The 17,219-nt window shown below is 50.5% G+C and overlaps 1 protein-coding gene across 1 annotated transcript in view; it reads right to left on the minus strand.

Annotated features, from left to right (window-relative positions):
* Positions 1 to 288: 288 nt before the first annotated feature.
* Positions 289 to 17,219, minus strand: part of grm3 (glutamate receptor, metabotropic 3) — a 40,290-nt gene continuing 23,359 nt past the window's right edge. Inside the window, exons 4-6 of the mRNA XM_028958571.1 lie at positions 7,541 to 8,616; positions 3,319 to 3,496; positions 289 to 2,440 (exon numbers count right to left, since the gene is read on the minus strand). Coding sequence (XP_028814404.1) covers positions 2,361 to 2,440; positions 3,319 to 3,496; positions 7,541 to 8,616 — 1,334 coding nt within the window. The 3' untranslated portion in view covers positions 289 to 2,360. The remainder of the gene's footprint in view (positions 2,441 to 3,318; positions 3,497 to 7,540; positions 8,617 to 17,219) is intronic.

Below are 17,219 nucleotides of genomic sequence, written 5' to 3' on the forward strand. Positions count from 1 at the left end.
CGTTCCATCTCCTCTGTTGTCCCCGAGAACCCTCGCCCCCCGATCCCACTTAGGACCCAGGACATGGAGGCGCCACCCATGAAGGTCACGTGTCGCTCCGCTGTGAATGCCGGGTGTCACTCAATTATAAAGGCCTGTACCCCGTCGAGGACGCCGAGCTCAACGTTCCTAGATCCTGGGCACCGCCAGAGTAGCTCCGTCCCTCTCCGTTTCCGAGAGTCTCCTGAGGTCACGTCTCGAATTACCCCACAGGAGACAGAAATCAACATGCAGACACAGACAGGCGCGGCTTGTCGTTATTGTTTATTATGATGTCATGACGCCCTTGTTATTGCACACAGCGCGCTGTGACCTCTGACCTATTGCTTTTGAGTTCAGACCAGATTGACAGCAACACCACCGGCCGGAACCTGGCCTGGGGTAACAGGTGAACACGAATACATTCGACGAGGATGAAGAAAAAAAAAAGACGGGCGGGGCGCTTTTTATCATGAGTGACACCGATCTGGGTGTCACTCAGGGTGACATCGATGACACAAAGTCCACTGCAGACTGCATTTGGACGTCATAGGCGTCACGATATCTAAGGTGTGAACACGTGAACTATTTCAGTGTGTCTGAACAGGCCGACGCTTGAAAATGACATATTTTAATGAACCAATTAACCACCAGGACACTGGCGACTCTGTCTGGTGAAAAATATTGATCTCCCCTCGCATCATGTGACCTCTGATTTTTTTTTTGTTTTTTAATACATGTTGAGCTGATGATTGATAATAATTTTGTGCTTTTGAAAAACCAACACAGCATGTACCATTGTGACTAAAGTTCAAGCTACCATGACTTCGAAAAATCACCGTATTGTGCATACAAATTTTAATATATACACACCGGGCCATATGGGTTCACTCTTTAAAAAAATGCTATCGCTGCATTGTGCCATCATCTTTGAATAAACACGCATAAAGATAAGAAAACACAGTATGTATGAGGGCCCCGCCTCTTTCTGTCGTCCTGCGTTCTCATTGGCTGATTATCAATATGACGGACGGGCAAATTTTATAGTTTTGCTTACGTGTTACAGAAATCGCTGTCATTGTGAGGCTATGAAACGCATTCTAAAATAATGATACAGTAATCCGAGACACATTATAATGCATTATAAATGTGTTTGTAATTCACTTAATAATTAGGGCTTTCCCATGTGCTTTACTGCCAAATCCAGAATGCATCTGCCTCGCTTTCTCCTCACGGTGCCATTTTCATGCCAGCGAATGAGAGAAGTCGAGGAAGGAAAAGTCTTATCTGGAGGCACAAGCACCAGGAGGGGTGTGACAGGGGTCGTTTGCAGGTGAAGGGTCACCGCGGGTCACCCTACTCCTGTGATGAGAACTTGTCCCCATGTAGCCGTCATACCGACAGAAGGAAACGCTGACAGCAGGTTGGCTTTTTTCTCTGTGAAAAACGTCTGGGCGAGACACTGAGAAGCACTGTTGAAAGGACGCCTCGGTAGAAAACGACAAGACACACGTTAAGGCACAGATAAACGTTGTTAAAAGTAGGGATGTGCGGATCGAACCTAAATGCCGATACTATCGATACCAAGTCTTCTATCTCCGTAACATATCGCTCCTCACACATCAACGTAGCTCAGTGACGTCAGATTATCTTACAAACCCCGCCTCCCAGACAAACGGCCACCAAAGCCTAGCCACGCCCCCTGCAAATCACGACACACCGTATCGAATGGGTATCGCCGATACCAACCTGAATTTTACTTGGTATCGGATCAAAAAAGGAAACCGGTGGTATCGCACACCCCATAATTAAAAGAAACAACACGGCGTTTAGTGAAAAGGACACGCCCTCGCTGCTGCCCCGCACGGGGGGCGGGGTCTCGCTCAGACCCTCCCCCTTCCGACCAGGAAACTTGTGCTGTTCGAACCGTCATTAACAATCACATTTATGTACAGCTCATGTACAACACAGAAATACAGAAGTGCAGTTTGTAGGCCTTTCGACTGTCCGTCCAGGGTTCCGTGGGACTACGTCTGGTCCAAAATGCACCGTATTACAGTGGGGGTGGTGGGACATGGTTATTTACAACAGACAATACAAAGCTATCAAAAAAACACGTCTCCAAAATCATCCTAGAAAGAGTTTTGTTCTGCTCGTACTCTACAACAATCGCAGTTAATATGTACAATCCCTAGAAAATAATTTAACAATAATAAGAACAATGATTATAATAATCGTAATTCACATTTTCTACATACTGAGGGAGTGGCTAGCTTATGGGTGGAGCACAATGTGTGCCGATTGACTAACAGTCGCAGAGAACAGGGCGTGTTCGGGGCGTGTCACAGGGAGGAGGTGGTGGAGTCGATGATCTCTCTGCCGTTGCAGACGGTTGGGACGTAGTGGGCGGCGCCCGCCGAGGCTGTGGGGGGAGAGGGGAGAGGGTCAGAGCAGGTCCCGCTAAGCCCCACCCACCAAGAAACTTGTAAATAACTCATGAAAGAATAAAGTTACGTTAAAACCAAGCACACAATTGTTTTTCTTGTGAAATTATTAATAAATTTGATATGTCACATGACCCTCTTCCTATTGAAAAAACAAAAGTTGGATCCAGGATGGCCGACTTCAAAATGGCCACTATGGTCACCACCCATCTTGACAAGTTTGCCCCCTCACATATACTAATGTGCCACAAACAGGACGTTAACATCACCACCCATTCCCATTTTATTAAGGGGTATCCATATAAATGGCCCACCCTGTAGATTTACAGCACTTAGACGCCCTTATCCAGAGTGTCTTAATATCAGTAGTTACAGGGACAGTCCCGTCCCCCCCCGGAGACACTCAGGGTTAAGTGTCTTGCTCAGGGACACTATGGTAGTAAGTGGGATTTGAACCTGGGTCTTCTGGTTCATAGGCGAGTGTGTTACCCACTAGGCTACTGCCACCTTTATCTGTTCGCCCGATTGCGTTCATTACAGTCGAGTCACATGCGTCTGGTTGGGTGGCTGATTACGGAAGCCGCACCCCCACTCTGCCTGCACCCCACTCTCTCCTCTCATGCTTATGTAACCCATGCAGGTGACAGTGCCACATGAAAGACCCACGCACACACTTCCGTAAAGCTCCCTCGGCCCCCCCCGGGCGCAAGGAGTCGAGGCGGAGGAAGGTAAACTTTGTTCGCGATGGCAGCCACAGCGGCGTCTGTTCTCCACCGCCGGCGTCCATGCAAATCCTGCGCTGCCGTGCGGCGGGAGGCGGCCAATTTGGTTGCGGCGGTGACGCGGAGCGCCTCACCTTGTGACGCGTAGGCGGGGGCCGGGGCGCTGACGCTGAAGCGGTTGAGGTTGAGGCGGTGACTGGCCACGTTCTTCTGCGGCTGGAAGATGATGATGTGAACTTTGGGGGCGAACATGCAGCCCAACACCACAAACCCGCTAAGGCTCACCGAGATGCACATGGTGGTGGTCTGGACCTGCGGAGAGATACAGATGAACAGGCTTTTAACGTATTGCCCAGTTGGGTCGTGTTGGCCCATTATTGGCAGCACCTACTGGCAATGGGTGTTTTATATTATATTTTAAATATATTTTAAATAATGGTTGTTAGGCTGTTTCTAGAACATTTCCCACTAATGTGCACAATCCGGACTGTTTTCATCCCAATTGGATGTAAAGACACATGACAAAGACAATCCCATTGGTGTATCCTTCTCTACACGTTGTTTGGCAGGATTTAAATGGAAACTGTAACTCCTTTCCTGTGATGTGTTTAGGGAGCCATGCATGATAAGGACTATGGCACATCAACCTTGCTTTATTCATCAACACTACATTTACATTTACAGCATTTACCAGACGCCCTTATCCAGAGTGACTTACAATGAGTAGTTACGGGGACAGTCCCCCCCTGGAGACACTCAGGGTTAAGTGTCTTGCTCAGGGACACGATGGTAGTAAGTGGGGTTTGAACCTGGGTCTTCTGGTTCATTGAAGAGTGTGTTACCCACAAGGCTACTGCAACCCCCCCACCGGACGTAAAACTACGTAACGCACTGTTCATACCAAACATGTTCATCAGATATAGAAATGAAATTTCTACTCTGACATTAGGCGACGTAATCAGAAGGTTGCCGGTTCGAATCCCAAGGTGCCACTGAGGTGCCACTGAGCAAAGCACCGTCCCCACACACTGCTGCCTGGGCACCTGTCATAGGGGTGGTAGTAGCCTAGTGGGTAACACACTCGCCTATGAACCAGAAGACCCAGGTTCAAACCCCACTTACTACCATCGTGTCCCGGAGCAAGACACTTAACCCTGAGTGTCTCCGGGGGGGACTGTCCCTGTAACTACTGATTGTAAGTTGCTCTGGATAAGGGAGTCTGATAAATGCTGCAAATGTAAATGTAAATGTAATGCTCACCAAGGGTTAAATCCCGAGGACACATTTCACCGTGTCACCATGTGCTGTGCTGCAGTCAGATGCACGGCCTGCTAGCTAGTAAAACAGAAGCCGTTGCTACTGTACTTTTGTCTTGTCATGTATCTTTTTTTGGCCGTACTTTTTTGTTTTTTTTTTTGTAATTTTTCTGTTGTTACTCCTACATTCTCACACAATGCTTTGGATTGGAGAGAACAGTTGTGTAGAAGTGGCTCCTGTTTTAAAAACCGGCCTCCACGTTGAAACGAGTGTCTGCTCTGACTGAGGGAGATTAGGCCCAATCCCCCATAATCCCCGTTATGGCATCTGACCCCAACAAATCAAGAGAAAATTTTTATCAAACGTGTCGCACAGAAGTAAATTCAACTCGAACGCTTGGGAGAAGCGTGACCGTTTGACAGCGGAGAGCTGTTTAAAATTCCTACGGCGTATGTTCCCTCCGGGCTGCGCCGGCGTCTCGCCGGAACTTCAGACGGCTGCTCTGCTCGCCACTTCTTCCCCGCAAACACGCGGGAGGGGCAGCTTGTCTCAGCCCCCCCCCGTCTCGGCGGCCTTCCTGTCCCGAGGCCAGAGACGGTCCTTTCTGCATCGGGGTGTCGATTCCACGCCGGGGTTAATTTTCCGGGTCACGGACCCGGAACCGGACAGGGTCAGGCCCTACATCACAGCACTTTGTATATCGGAGTCGTTCCTGGGACTTTAATATCGTAGCGAGGTGCCGATTGTCATGCAAAACCCGTCCATCAGGCCTTTCATGTCCCTCAGCACTTCTCCTGCTGCCTAATTAGTGCGCGCGGTCCTGAAGGTCAACGCGGAACATCTCCCGCCATCGGCGCCCTGTTAAAGAGCCTCGGAGGAGCTGCGCCTCTTATTTTCTCCCCTTCGTCCACCGTCCCGGGAGGTCGGATCGCCGGATTAACGGCCGACGGAGCAACTGCCCTGGCATCTGCTCCCATTTGTTCAACGCCCAATACCAGCCCCAAATGTTGTTTTTTTTGTATGAAAATGTACATTTGGTATGAGCATGTTACAGGTCGCGGAGCAGGTATAGTTGTTCTTGCAGAGTTTTACTCTAGTCTTTACGTCAAGCTGTCATTTTAGTCTTTATTAGTCTTAGTCACATCCAGACCCATTTCAGTCTAGTCAAGTTTCGTCAGAACTGATCACTTCATCTATGGTGACACGAAAATGCAGCAGCACGACTGATCTTCAACCTTCCCAAGTTCTCCACACCGCCCCTCTGCTACGTTCCCTCCACTGGCTCCCAGTAGCTGCACGCATCAGGTTCAAAATACTGATGCTGGCCTACAAAGCCAAACATGGAGTAGCACCATCCTACCTCACAGCCCTTATTACACCTCGCACTGCACCTCGTATACTCCGAGCCTCCAGTACTGCTCGCCTGGTCCCTCCATCTCTGAAGGTAAAAGGAAGACGTTCATCTAGACTCTTCTCCGTCTTGGCCCCTCGGTGGTGGAATGAACTTCCCCTCGAGGTCAGAACAGCTCAGTCACTGAGCACCTTCACACGGCAGCTCAAGACCTTCCTCTTTAGAGAATATTTAGATGAACTTGTAACCTTCTTCTTGTCTGACTTCTGTATAGAAACTAGAACAGAGTGAATAAAAATATTGTATTCATAGTTGGGGGTCCTGGTGAACCGGAATTGATCTCTTCATCGATGGTGACATGGAAGCACGTTGTAAGTCACTCTGGATGTAAACATAAATGTGTGGTGGAAATGGGGCAGCGGTGGCCTAGCGGGTGAGGAAGCGGACTTGTACTCTGAAGGTTCAAAACCCGAAAACCCGGTCCCCCCACACGGCTCCCAGGGCGCCTTTCATGCTGTCCACTGCAGGGTGACGGGTCACCGTGGGCTGTGCTGCAGTGTTTCACAATGACAGTCACCTCACTTTTACTAAAGTCGGCTTATCCAGATGAATTTAAATTCGGGGACCAAGGGACCAATCAGATAACCGAAGCTTATTAAACTACTTCCTGACACAAACCGGACATTCTGTCTGAATCCTGGACTTTTCCTGGACTGTTCCGTTCTGTTAACGAATAGAAAGGTCGGTCTCAGAGCATTGCAGCCATTCTTTGATGGAAAGATTTGCATGTGGACAGTACAGCTGGAGCAGTGAAACGAAAGAATCAGACATTTAAATCCAGGCTAAAAACCTACTTTTAACAACACTCCCCTCACCATTACTGCCGGAAATGTCGGGTTCTCTCTTCAGTTACTGTCGTTTGTCGCTAACTCACCACTAACTCACTCCTCTCTTTTACCCTACCCTTCACCATATATATATATATATCCTGCCCGGTGAAGTCTCCTGGTTCCGAGTGACCACGCGACGTGGCCGGACTCCATGGACCGTCCTGCTTGACCCTCTGCTGTCCCCGTCCGAAAGCTGTGGGCCGCATCAACCTCCACGAATGTATTTCACTGTAATCCAGTGCGGACCGGAGGAGGACGGGTTCCCTCCCGAGTTCCTCGGAAGGTCTTCTTCCTGTTAGAGGAAGTTCTTTACTTGCCCCTGAACCCTCTGGCTTGCTCACCTGCTTTGTGACAACGCACACTGTAAAAATCGCCATATAAATAAAGATCGATTGATTGATTTAAAAGCAATAGAACGTTTCTTGATATGCCATTTGACTCCAGACGGACGGGTGAACTAACGTCATTTCGGTTCTATTTGTACACGTCCCTGCAGGAGCCAGATGCCAGATGCTCGGTTCCAGGCACTATTTGCCCGAGTTGGTGGCCGGACTGAATTTATTACTTACGGGGAAGTGAAAGGACCTCCATTTTTATTATCTGCTGCCGCAACCTTCTGGGGTGGTTGAACCAGAAGACCCGGGTTCAAACCCCACTTACTACCATCGTGCCCCTGAGCAGGACACTTAACCCTGAGGGTCTCCAGGGGGGGACTGTCCCTGTAACTACTGACTGTAAGTCGCTCTGGTTAAGGGCGTCTGGTAAATGCCGTAAATGTAAATGTTCTCGAGGTTTTTTCCTGACAGTGTGCGGGTGGTGGTGGTGGTGGTGGTGGTGGAGGCCGAGGGCGGCTCTTACCCGGTAGTCGCTGGAGGTGACGTAGAAGATGGGCAGGAAGGCCAGCCAGATGATGCACGTGGTGTACATGGTGAAGCCAATGAACTTGGCCTCGTTGAAGTTCTCCGGGCACTTGCGGGTCTTGAAGGCGTAGACGGTGCAGAGCACCACCAGCAGCACGTCGTAGGCCAGCGACAGCAGCATGCTGGAGTCGCGCACGTTGCACTTGAGGATGACGGTGTCGCGCCGCTCGGGCAGGGCGAAGCGGCGCGTGCCGGGGACCTCCAGCAGCATCCACACCGACACCAGCAGCAGCTGCACGGAGATGAGCGACAGGCAGATGAAGACCTGCGAGCTGGGGCTGATGAAGCGGGGCCGCGGGGCGCCGCCCCCTTTCACCCCGCAGAAGATCCGGGCGATGCGGTTGGTCTTGGTCAGCAGCGCCGAGTAGCAGACGGCGAAGGACGTGCTCAGGCCCAGGCGCCGCAGCGCGCACACCGCCGGCGAGGGCTTGGCGATGAAGACGAAGGTCATGGCGTAGGACATGAGCACGCCCAGCAGCAGGATGTAGCAGAGCTCGCGGCCCGAGGCCTTGACCAGCGGCGTGCGGTTGTGGCGGACGAAGACGCCGAAGACCAGCAGGGTGCAGGCGAAGCCGGCGCAGGCGATGGTGATGGGCCCCACGGCCCAGGCGTCCTCCCACATGATGTAGTCCTCCGGCAGGTCGTAGCAGCCGCTCAGGTCCTCGGCGGGCCACTGTCCCAGGCCGCAGGGGGCGCAGGTGAACTCGTCCGGCAGGAACTCGAAGGGCTCGCAGGGCGTGCAGATCCAGCAGCAGTACTCGCCCGCCTGCATCTTCTTCATCTCGTTGCGGCCGCACGGGTCGCTGCACTGCGAGGCGGGCGCCGGCGCGCCCCGCGGCCAGCCCACCAGGGCCTCGTTCAGGGACAGGGTCTCCGCCCACTCGCCCACCTGCACGTAGCTGTAGCGCTCGCCGCCCGGGGAGCGCTGGTAGTTGAAGATGTTGTAGCGGCCCATGCCGTCGCCGTACTGGTCGAACTTCACCACGTTCTCCGTTCCGGGAGGTGAGAACGGAGCTGGAACCACAAGAAGAAGAAGAAGTTTTCAGATTATTTCCGCCTTGGATGGTTTGTCATTACTTATTGTTAATTAACTTAAAAATAATAATGAGTGTAGAAACAGAAGATGAAAAAGACAATCTAGGATAAGTAAAAGATGCACATAATGATGTTGAAAATATGCACAGTTGGAGGATAAAGTTTTATTATTATATCATATTGTGTCATTTAAGCTCATTAGTCGTCTATTTGTAGCACGTCAGCAATTTTGTTGAAGAAAAATAAAGATTCTTTATATCATGAATGGTGAGGTTCCGAGTGACGCCACTTGTTCCCTCTGCACCATTGTCATGGAACCACCGACATCGGAAGCGGCGGGAAGGGCCGCAATAAACCGAGGATCCATATTCCTGCAGATTTCCAATAAGAAAGCTCCTCTGATGGTTCCTCATGTTCTTCGCTGCAGACGAGTGAAGTGCTGATGGACAAAACGATTGGTGCGATCTCTCTGATGCCCCTCCCCCCCCTCACACACAGGAAGTGCCGAAGCCACCACCGCCCTGAGGGATCCTGATGACTCACAAGAACTGGAGAAGAGTTCAGTGGTTAACGTGTCCCATAAATCAATGGGCTCATATTGGACACGGACACACACAGAAGGTTAACCTGTGGAGAACGTTCATATTCAGCACTGGCAGTGGTGCTAGTGGCCTAGTGGGTAACACACGCGCATATGGGGTTCAAGGTTCAAACTTACTACCATCGTGTCCCTGAGCAAGACACTTAACCCTGAGTGTCTCCAGGAGGGACCGTCCCTGTCACTACTGATTGTAAGTCTCTCTGGATAAGGGCGTCTGGTAAATGCAGTAAATGTAAATGTAAATTTAGCTGAGATAGAACTCGGGGTCTTTCTGATGGATACAACGTCAGAGGCTGGGCTGAAATCGTGGTCGTGTTTGGAAGAATGTGTCAGTAACATCTATGGCAAACACAAGACAAGAGGCCGCTCCAACAAGGCGGGGCCGGGACAAAGAAGGTCGGCTTGAGGCGTGGTCAGTTATGGAACGGCTTACAACAAATGTGGGAAATTTCAACTAATGAGTTCACGGCAACCTGTTCTCGTTCACCCACTTTTATAGTGTTAGTTAGGGATGTGGTGTCCAGTATGCCCCCGCGCCCCCTGGCGACCGGGAGGGGGACGGCAGCCGTGACAGGAGGTGTGAGGCCACGCCCTCTAGCAAACCACATGGCTAGTGAAACCCAGACTCCGGACATCGGAAGCAGCTTTAATGCTTTTATTTAAATGTGTGATGAATTTGTATTTATAACACAGTTCTAGGGGATTGAGTCTAGTTCTGGGGGGGCTGAGTCCATTTCTGGAGGGACTGAGTCCAGTTCTGGGGGGATTGAGTCCAGTTCTGGAGGGACTGAGTCCGGTTCTGGGTAGGCTGAGTCCGGTTTTGGGGGAATTGAGTCCGGTACTGGGTGGACTGAGCCGGTTCTGGGTGGACTGTGTCCAGTTCTGGGGGGATTGAGTCCAGTTCTGGAGGGACTGAGTCCAGTTCTGGGGGATTGAGTCCAGTTCTGGGGGGATTGAGACCAGTTCTGGGGGGATTGAGTCCATTTCTGGAGGGACTGAGTCCAATTCTGGGGGATTGAGTCCAGTTCTGGGTGGGCTGAGTCCAGTTCTGGGGGGATTGAGTCCAGTTCTGGAGGGACTGAGTCCAGTTTTGGGTGGACTGAGTCCAGTTCTGGGGGGATCGAGTCAAGTTCTGGGGGGACTGAGTCCAGTTCTGGGTGGACTGAGTCCAGTTCTGGGTAGGCTGAGTCCGGTTCTGGGGGGATCGAGTCAAGTTCTGGGTGGACTGAGTCCAGTTCTGGGGGGATCGAGTCCAGTTCTGGGGGGATCGAGTCCAGTTCTGGGTGGACTGAGTCCAGTTCTGGGGGGATCGAGTCCAGTTCTGGGGGGACTGTGTCCAGTTCTGGGGGGACTGAGTCCAGAAGTGATTGAAAGTGAAAGTGCTGGAGTGTAATGGAGTTCTATGAAGTGTTGACAGGCCAGCAAGCTAGTTAATGCTTGCAGGTCAGTATTGGATCACCGTGTTAACGGCCTCGCCGTAACCCGTATGGGCAGAACCAATCGGCAGGTGGTACGGATTCGGCACTGACACGCCCAGCGTGCCACTGCGCCTTGTTGCGAAATGACTGTGTGACTGTGTTGAAAGAACGACACCGAGTTTCCTGTGAACTACGCTGCGCGTACCCAGACGCGGGGAGAGGCGGCGGCATAAAAGCCACGACTCCATCCCACACGTCCACCTGAACACCAAACAAGACAGGCCTCCCGCGTCCCCGTCCCGCCGCCGCGGGGACGACATGATTAAAGACAGAAGCCGCGTGCGGGCGGCGCCTCGCTGGGCCCTTCTACTCAGCGCTTTAATTAGACGTCAGACACGTGTTCTCGGGGAGCCGCGCCCGTATTTCACGCCTTTAAGATGCCGATGTAGAGCCGTGGCGGCCGGTTTGAGCTTCACTCTGAGCAGGTCATGGTCAGAATCATCATCATCATCATCATCCTGTATACACAGACATCCAGAGCCCAGACCAGTTAATCAGAGCAGACAGGCGTATCGTCGCCGATGCACAGATGAAAACGTTCAGAGCTGCAGCCCCTCCTGCACACCAAAACGGGCGTGGACTGATGAACCCGGAACCATGTCCTGCCATGTCCTGTCAGAAACGGGACCCATTCGTGGCAGAAGACCACCAGATTCACGGAAATGTTCATGTCTTCCGTGTGCTGAGCTCATTTGGGTGCTTGTAGCCTAGCGGGTAACGCACTCGCCTATGAACCAGAAGACCCGGGTTCAAACCCCACTTACTACCATCGTGTCCCTGAGCAGGACACTTAACCCTGAGTGTCTCCAGGGGGAGACTGTCCCTGTAACTACTGACTGTAAGTCGCTCTGGATAAGGGCGTCAGGTAAATGCCGTAAATGTAAATGTAAATTTGGAACGTTCTGTCACCTGCTTCACACACTGCAGAGGAACTATGAAGACGATTGGAAGTGCGATACATGTTATTCATGCAGCCACTTCCAACTTCCAACTTGAGCCCGTAAGATGGGACGTCGCAGGGCCGTGGCATTTCTGAGCTTTTGTTGTGCATGGAGGCTCAACACCTCCATTTTACATGTCTTTGTCGGACGGCATTGCAGCATTTGGTGGATCAGGTGATGTCCCTGAAGCTTGGTTCAGGCTGTTCTGTCTTTTTCTATCTTTTCCTCCTGTCTTTCATTTTGGTTTTCTCTGTAACCTTGGTACCTTTTTTACATACAATATTCACATGTAACTGCAATAATAATCTACTGGGGTTAATAAATTAGAAACTGTTCATCCTTTTAACCTCTATTGTGCCACGCCTCTTTCTGCCAGGTAACATCAGGTTTTTGTGCTTTTGTGTGTATAGAGAGAGAGAGAGAGAGAGAGAGAGAGAGAGAGAGTTTTACTCCGTTCTCCTCAGTTTTACAAGCCAAAGTCAGCGAGCAAAACGAACAAAATGAACGGAAACAGAAGTCATCCAGAACTGACACAGTTCAGGGAGTTTCAATTGTCCTGTGTGGAGATAGTTGCCTCTAATTTCACGAGGAGGAGGCTGCTTTTATCACAGTTCATAATTATTGTCATTTTGGGATTAATTAAAGTTCGAGGCCCATGAATAAAGCCTTTATGCTCAGCCAGTCCACTGGGACGTTCTTTAGAAATTAAACATGCAGGTAGACGGCACCCAATGTCCTCCAATCTTCTAATAAAAAACGGCCTGCTTAAGCCAAAGTCTACAAACCTGGTTTATGTTCATGTACTAGTCACCATGAAACGAACCAGAGGGTCACCACAGCCACCACCACCATAACAACTAAAGCTTCATGGATCTTAAAATGAACCAGTAACATCATAATGGAGTCACGTATTGTACACCATGACACTGGACTAGAACCTTCTCTGCACTGTCCAGTACCTCCAAACATTGATGGATGCTCTATACTACATTTTGGAATTCTCCACCTCTGCAACTGTAGGACTTTTTCTCTTTTTGGACAAATCACCACCAGCCCTGTACTGACACCACTTGCAGGCTCACTCTACCCTGGAAGGGTGTCCCTCTTTGTCACTCCTTCCCATCGTTTCTTCCTTTCTTTTTTTCTCTCCTAGAGTTTTTTTTGTGTGGAGGTTTTCCTTGTGTACAGAAGGGTCAAGTGTGAAGGGTCAACTGTAGGGCCTGTCAAAGCTTATTGATACATACTGTATGTGATTATGGGCTATATAAGAAATAAATGTTGTTGTTGTTCTGTAGATGCACAGGCATGACCTGAATCTGGTCCTATCATCTGGTCCTATCATGGAGAGGACCTTGAACCAGTTAAAACTCTAGCCATCTCCTAAACTTGCTCGTCCGTGTCAGTGTGATTGTGTATCCCAGTAATCCAGAATCTGAGCTCCCCGAGGGACGTGGGATTTAAAAAGCCATCGCAGATGAAGACAACATCAGGAGAATTAACACCGGCTGTGCTGCCGTCTCCTCATTAGCATGAAAATCACAACGCAGTCGGCCTGAAATAGTCCGCCAGGGCCAGGAAGCAGGAAGTGCGGGAGCAGACCCTTCTCACCACAGCAGAACGAAGCAGGGGCAACGTTTAAATGTCGACACCGTGTCATCTGACAATTCCCTCGTGATCATTTCCGCGTTTCATTCGTGAAAACTCCCTCACTGTCTGTCTCCATTGTTAAATAATGATCGCCTGTGGTTAGGGTGAATTTCACATCCGGGTCAGAGGTCAGACTCCACACAGGAAGTAAACAAAATTGCAGCTGTGTTAATTGCATCACATGCAAATGGAGCTTCACTGTATGCATGGCATAAAATGTCCTATTTGAGTTCATGAAAAGTAGGAACAAGCGTGTCGTACATCTATTTACCGTATTTATTTTGGAGGCCATGCACGTTGCTGCTCTGGACGCTTGTACGGAGCGGCGTGCTGAGACAGTGGTTTGCTACTGAAATACTGTACACACACACATATATTTTTCTTTCATTTATGATTGCACTATGGGGGGGTCTGTGTGAAACATTATTTCAATACACGGTGTACTGTGTATACTGTTGTAGTGACAATAAACCAATCTTGAATCTTGAAGCTTGGATCTTGAAACCAGAGACATGTCTCGCCTGCTGAGAGCCGTCATGCTCAGGAACTGGAACTGAAAACCCCAGCGTCATGCCACACACACACACACGCGTACGCTCTGACATTATACGCTCAGCCCTCGTTAATTCAAGCACCATCATCTTGTACAGGAGTGTGTAACAGTGTAAGATGAATAATTTATGTGTGTGTGTGTGTGTGTACACGTGGGGTCTTGTTTAACTTGGAACCTCAGCACCTGTAACTCACTACTGAGTCGAGCGCCAGCAGGGTGCACCACACCAACACACACACACACACACAATGCAACACAACCTAAAAGCCATGAAGGTAAAGAGAGGTGACTCCTCCTATTTCCTCTATTTAAGGAAGAAAAGAAAGTGATTGTTTTTGTCATTGTGACACGGTGAAACGTGTCCTCTGTATTTAACCATCCCCGTTGGTGAGCAGGGAGCAGTGTGTGGGGACGGGACCTTCATCAAGGGGACCTCAGCGGCACCTTGGCGTATCGGGATTTGAACTGGCAACCTGCTGATTAAGGAAGTGGCCCCGTAATCAGCAGGTTGCCGGTTCGAATCCCGACCCGCCAAGGTGCCGCCAAGGTGCCACTGAGCAAAGCACCGTCCCCACACACTGCTCCCCGGGCACCTGTCATGGCTGCCCACTGCTCACCAAGGGTGACGGTTAAATACAGAGGACACATTTCACTGTGTCACCATGTGCTGTGCTGCAGTTTTTCACAATGGCAGCAACAACTACGTTTTCCTGAGCAACGCGACCGTGAAATGGTTCTAAACGCGCAATATTTCCAGAGCGCAGGAACATTCCCATTTCCATTCCCCCTGGCCTTGACGCATGTGGCTCGGCTGTACGTGTGTTTACGCTCTTGCCCGCACACACGTGTCTGTGGTGCACGTTCATGCGCTCGCGGTCACATCGCCGTCTGTTGGCATGAGTTGCTGTGCAGGTACTGAAGCGCCGAAGCAGCTTCACATTAAGCCCTCAGCTCAACGCTGCCTTGAGGGCTGAGAAAACACACACACACACACACACTCACACACACACACACACACACACACTCGCACTGCGGAAATATGACACGATGCATACACACACAGCCGGGGAAAGACAAATCAGATTTAGCTGAAAGGTGCCGAAGGTTGTGTGTGTGTGTGTTCACCGCGTGGGCTGAGATTGTCTGAGATGCCTCTGCAGCAGGAGAACAGCCTCTCACCTGCTTGTGGAAGAGTTTGTGTGTGTGGGAGTTTCCCTCTGTGTTGTGGATCTGTTTACAAGAAACAAGAGCGCGTTTGCACCACACACACACACACACACACACACACACACACACACACACACACACACATCAGAGCCGCCTCGTGTTGTCACTACTGCTCGTTTGTCACTTCGGGAAGTAAAATGTTCCTGTGACAGCGTCTCCAGCTTCTTTTTACCGACCCTGACATCGACAATCGCGTGTGTGCAACTCATCTGTTAATAAACACCCACCCTTCCTCTTGGATTACTACAACTGTGTAGGACCGATCGCCATGGCAACTGCATGTTGCGTGCATGTGTGTGTGTGTGTGTGTGTGTTGGACGGATGACAAAATCAGAAAGAGGTCCAATGTTGCGACGGTTGGAATTGTGCAGACATCTTCTCCAAATGGTCAGCGGCAGGATCAGGATGACCTGGTCACACCCGCTCCCTTCACGGTGTAGTACATGTACACTCGCACTTTTATTCTGTTTCATGTGCAAAGAAAACACACACACACACACACACACACACACCTCCTCCTCATCATTAGCACAGCAGTACGGACATCCAGCCCATGCACGGGTAATGGGAACGACCAACTGGCTTCACTCTCATTCCCTGCACAGATGGCCGCTGATCTGAGCAAAGAGAGAGTCTGTCTGAGGGAGGGACGTGTTGGGAAAGAGGGGGATGGAAGGGAAGGGAGAGAAGAGAGACAAAAGAGCTGGGAGGGTTTGGAGAAAGCCACCCCGCTGGGGGGCACTCTTCCCATTTCTCCAGCTAGGACTTCCTCCGTCACTTTCTTACTCCTTAGCCAGGTCTCCATCTATCACTCTCTGACTCTACTCACTCAATGGTTAGGCCTCCGCTATCCATCCGTCCATCACCCTCTCTTTCCACAGTGAGAACTTGCTCCACCACTCTCATTCTCCACAGCCAGGACTTCCAGTGGGTAAGGAAGTGACCCGTTATCGGAAGGTCGCCGGTTTGAATCCCGACCCGCCAAGGAGCCACTGAGGTCCCCTTGATGAAGGTACCGTCCCCACACACTGCTAACCGGGCACCAGTCATGGTGCCCACTGCTCACCAAGGGTGATGGTTAAATACACAGCTACAACTTACTCTATCACTCTCATTTTGCCACAGCCAGGACTCCCTCAGTGATTCTCTTTCTCCACAGCCAGGACACCATCCACCACTCTCTTTCTCCACAGCTAGAACTTACTCTATCACTCTCATTTTACCACAGCCAGGACTCCCTCAATCACTCTCTTTCTCCGCAGCCAGGACACCATCCACCACTCTCTTTCTCCACAGCTAGAACTTACTCTATCACTCTCATTTTGCCACAGCCAGGACTCCCTCAATCACTCTTTTTCTCCGCAGCCAGGACACCATCCACCACTCTCTTTCTCTACAGCTAGAACTTACTCTATCACTCTCATTTTGCCACAACCAGGACTCCCTCAATCACTCTCTTTCTCCACAGCCAGGACACCATCCACCACTCTCTTTCTCCACAGCCAGGACACCATCCACCACTCTCTTTCTCTACAGCTAGAACTTACTCTATCACTCTCATTTTACCACAGCCAGGACTCCCTCAATCACTCTTTTTCTCCGCAGCCAGGACACCATCCACCACTCTCTTTCTCTACAGCTAGAACTTACTCTATCACTCTCATTTTGCCACAACCAGGACTCCCTCAGTCACTCTCTATCTCCACACCCAGGACACCATCCACCACTCTCTTTCTCTACAGCTAGAACTTACTCTATCACTCTCATTTTGCCACAACCAGGACTCCCTCAGTCACTCTCTTTCTCCACAGCCAGGACACCATCCACCACTCTCTTTCTCCACAGCTAGAACTTACACTATCACTCTCATTTTACCACAGCCAGGACTCCCTCAATCACTCTCTTTCTCCAGAGCCAGGACACCATCCACCACTCTCTTTCTCCACAGCTAGAACTTACTCTATCACTCTCATTTTACCACAGCCAGGACTCCCTCAATCACTCTTTTTCTCCGCAGCCAGGACACCATCCACCACTCTCTTTCTCTACAGCTAGAACTTACTCTATCACTCTCATTTTGCCACAACCAGGACTCCCCCAGTCACTCTCTTTCTCCACAGCTAGGACACCATCCA

This window comes from Denticeps clupeoides, chromosome 17 (assembly GCF_900700375.1).
Source record: "Denticeps clupeoides chromosome 17, fDenClu1.1, whole genome shotgun sequence".
Lineage (NCBI taxonomy): Eukaryota > Metazoa > Chordata > Actinopteri > Clupeiformes > Denticipitidae > Denticeps > Denticeps clupeoides.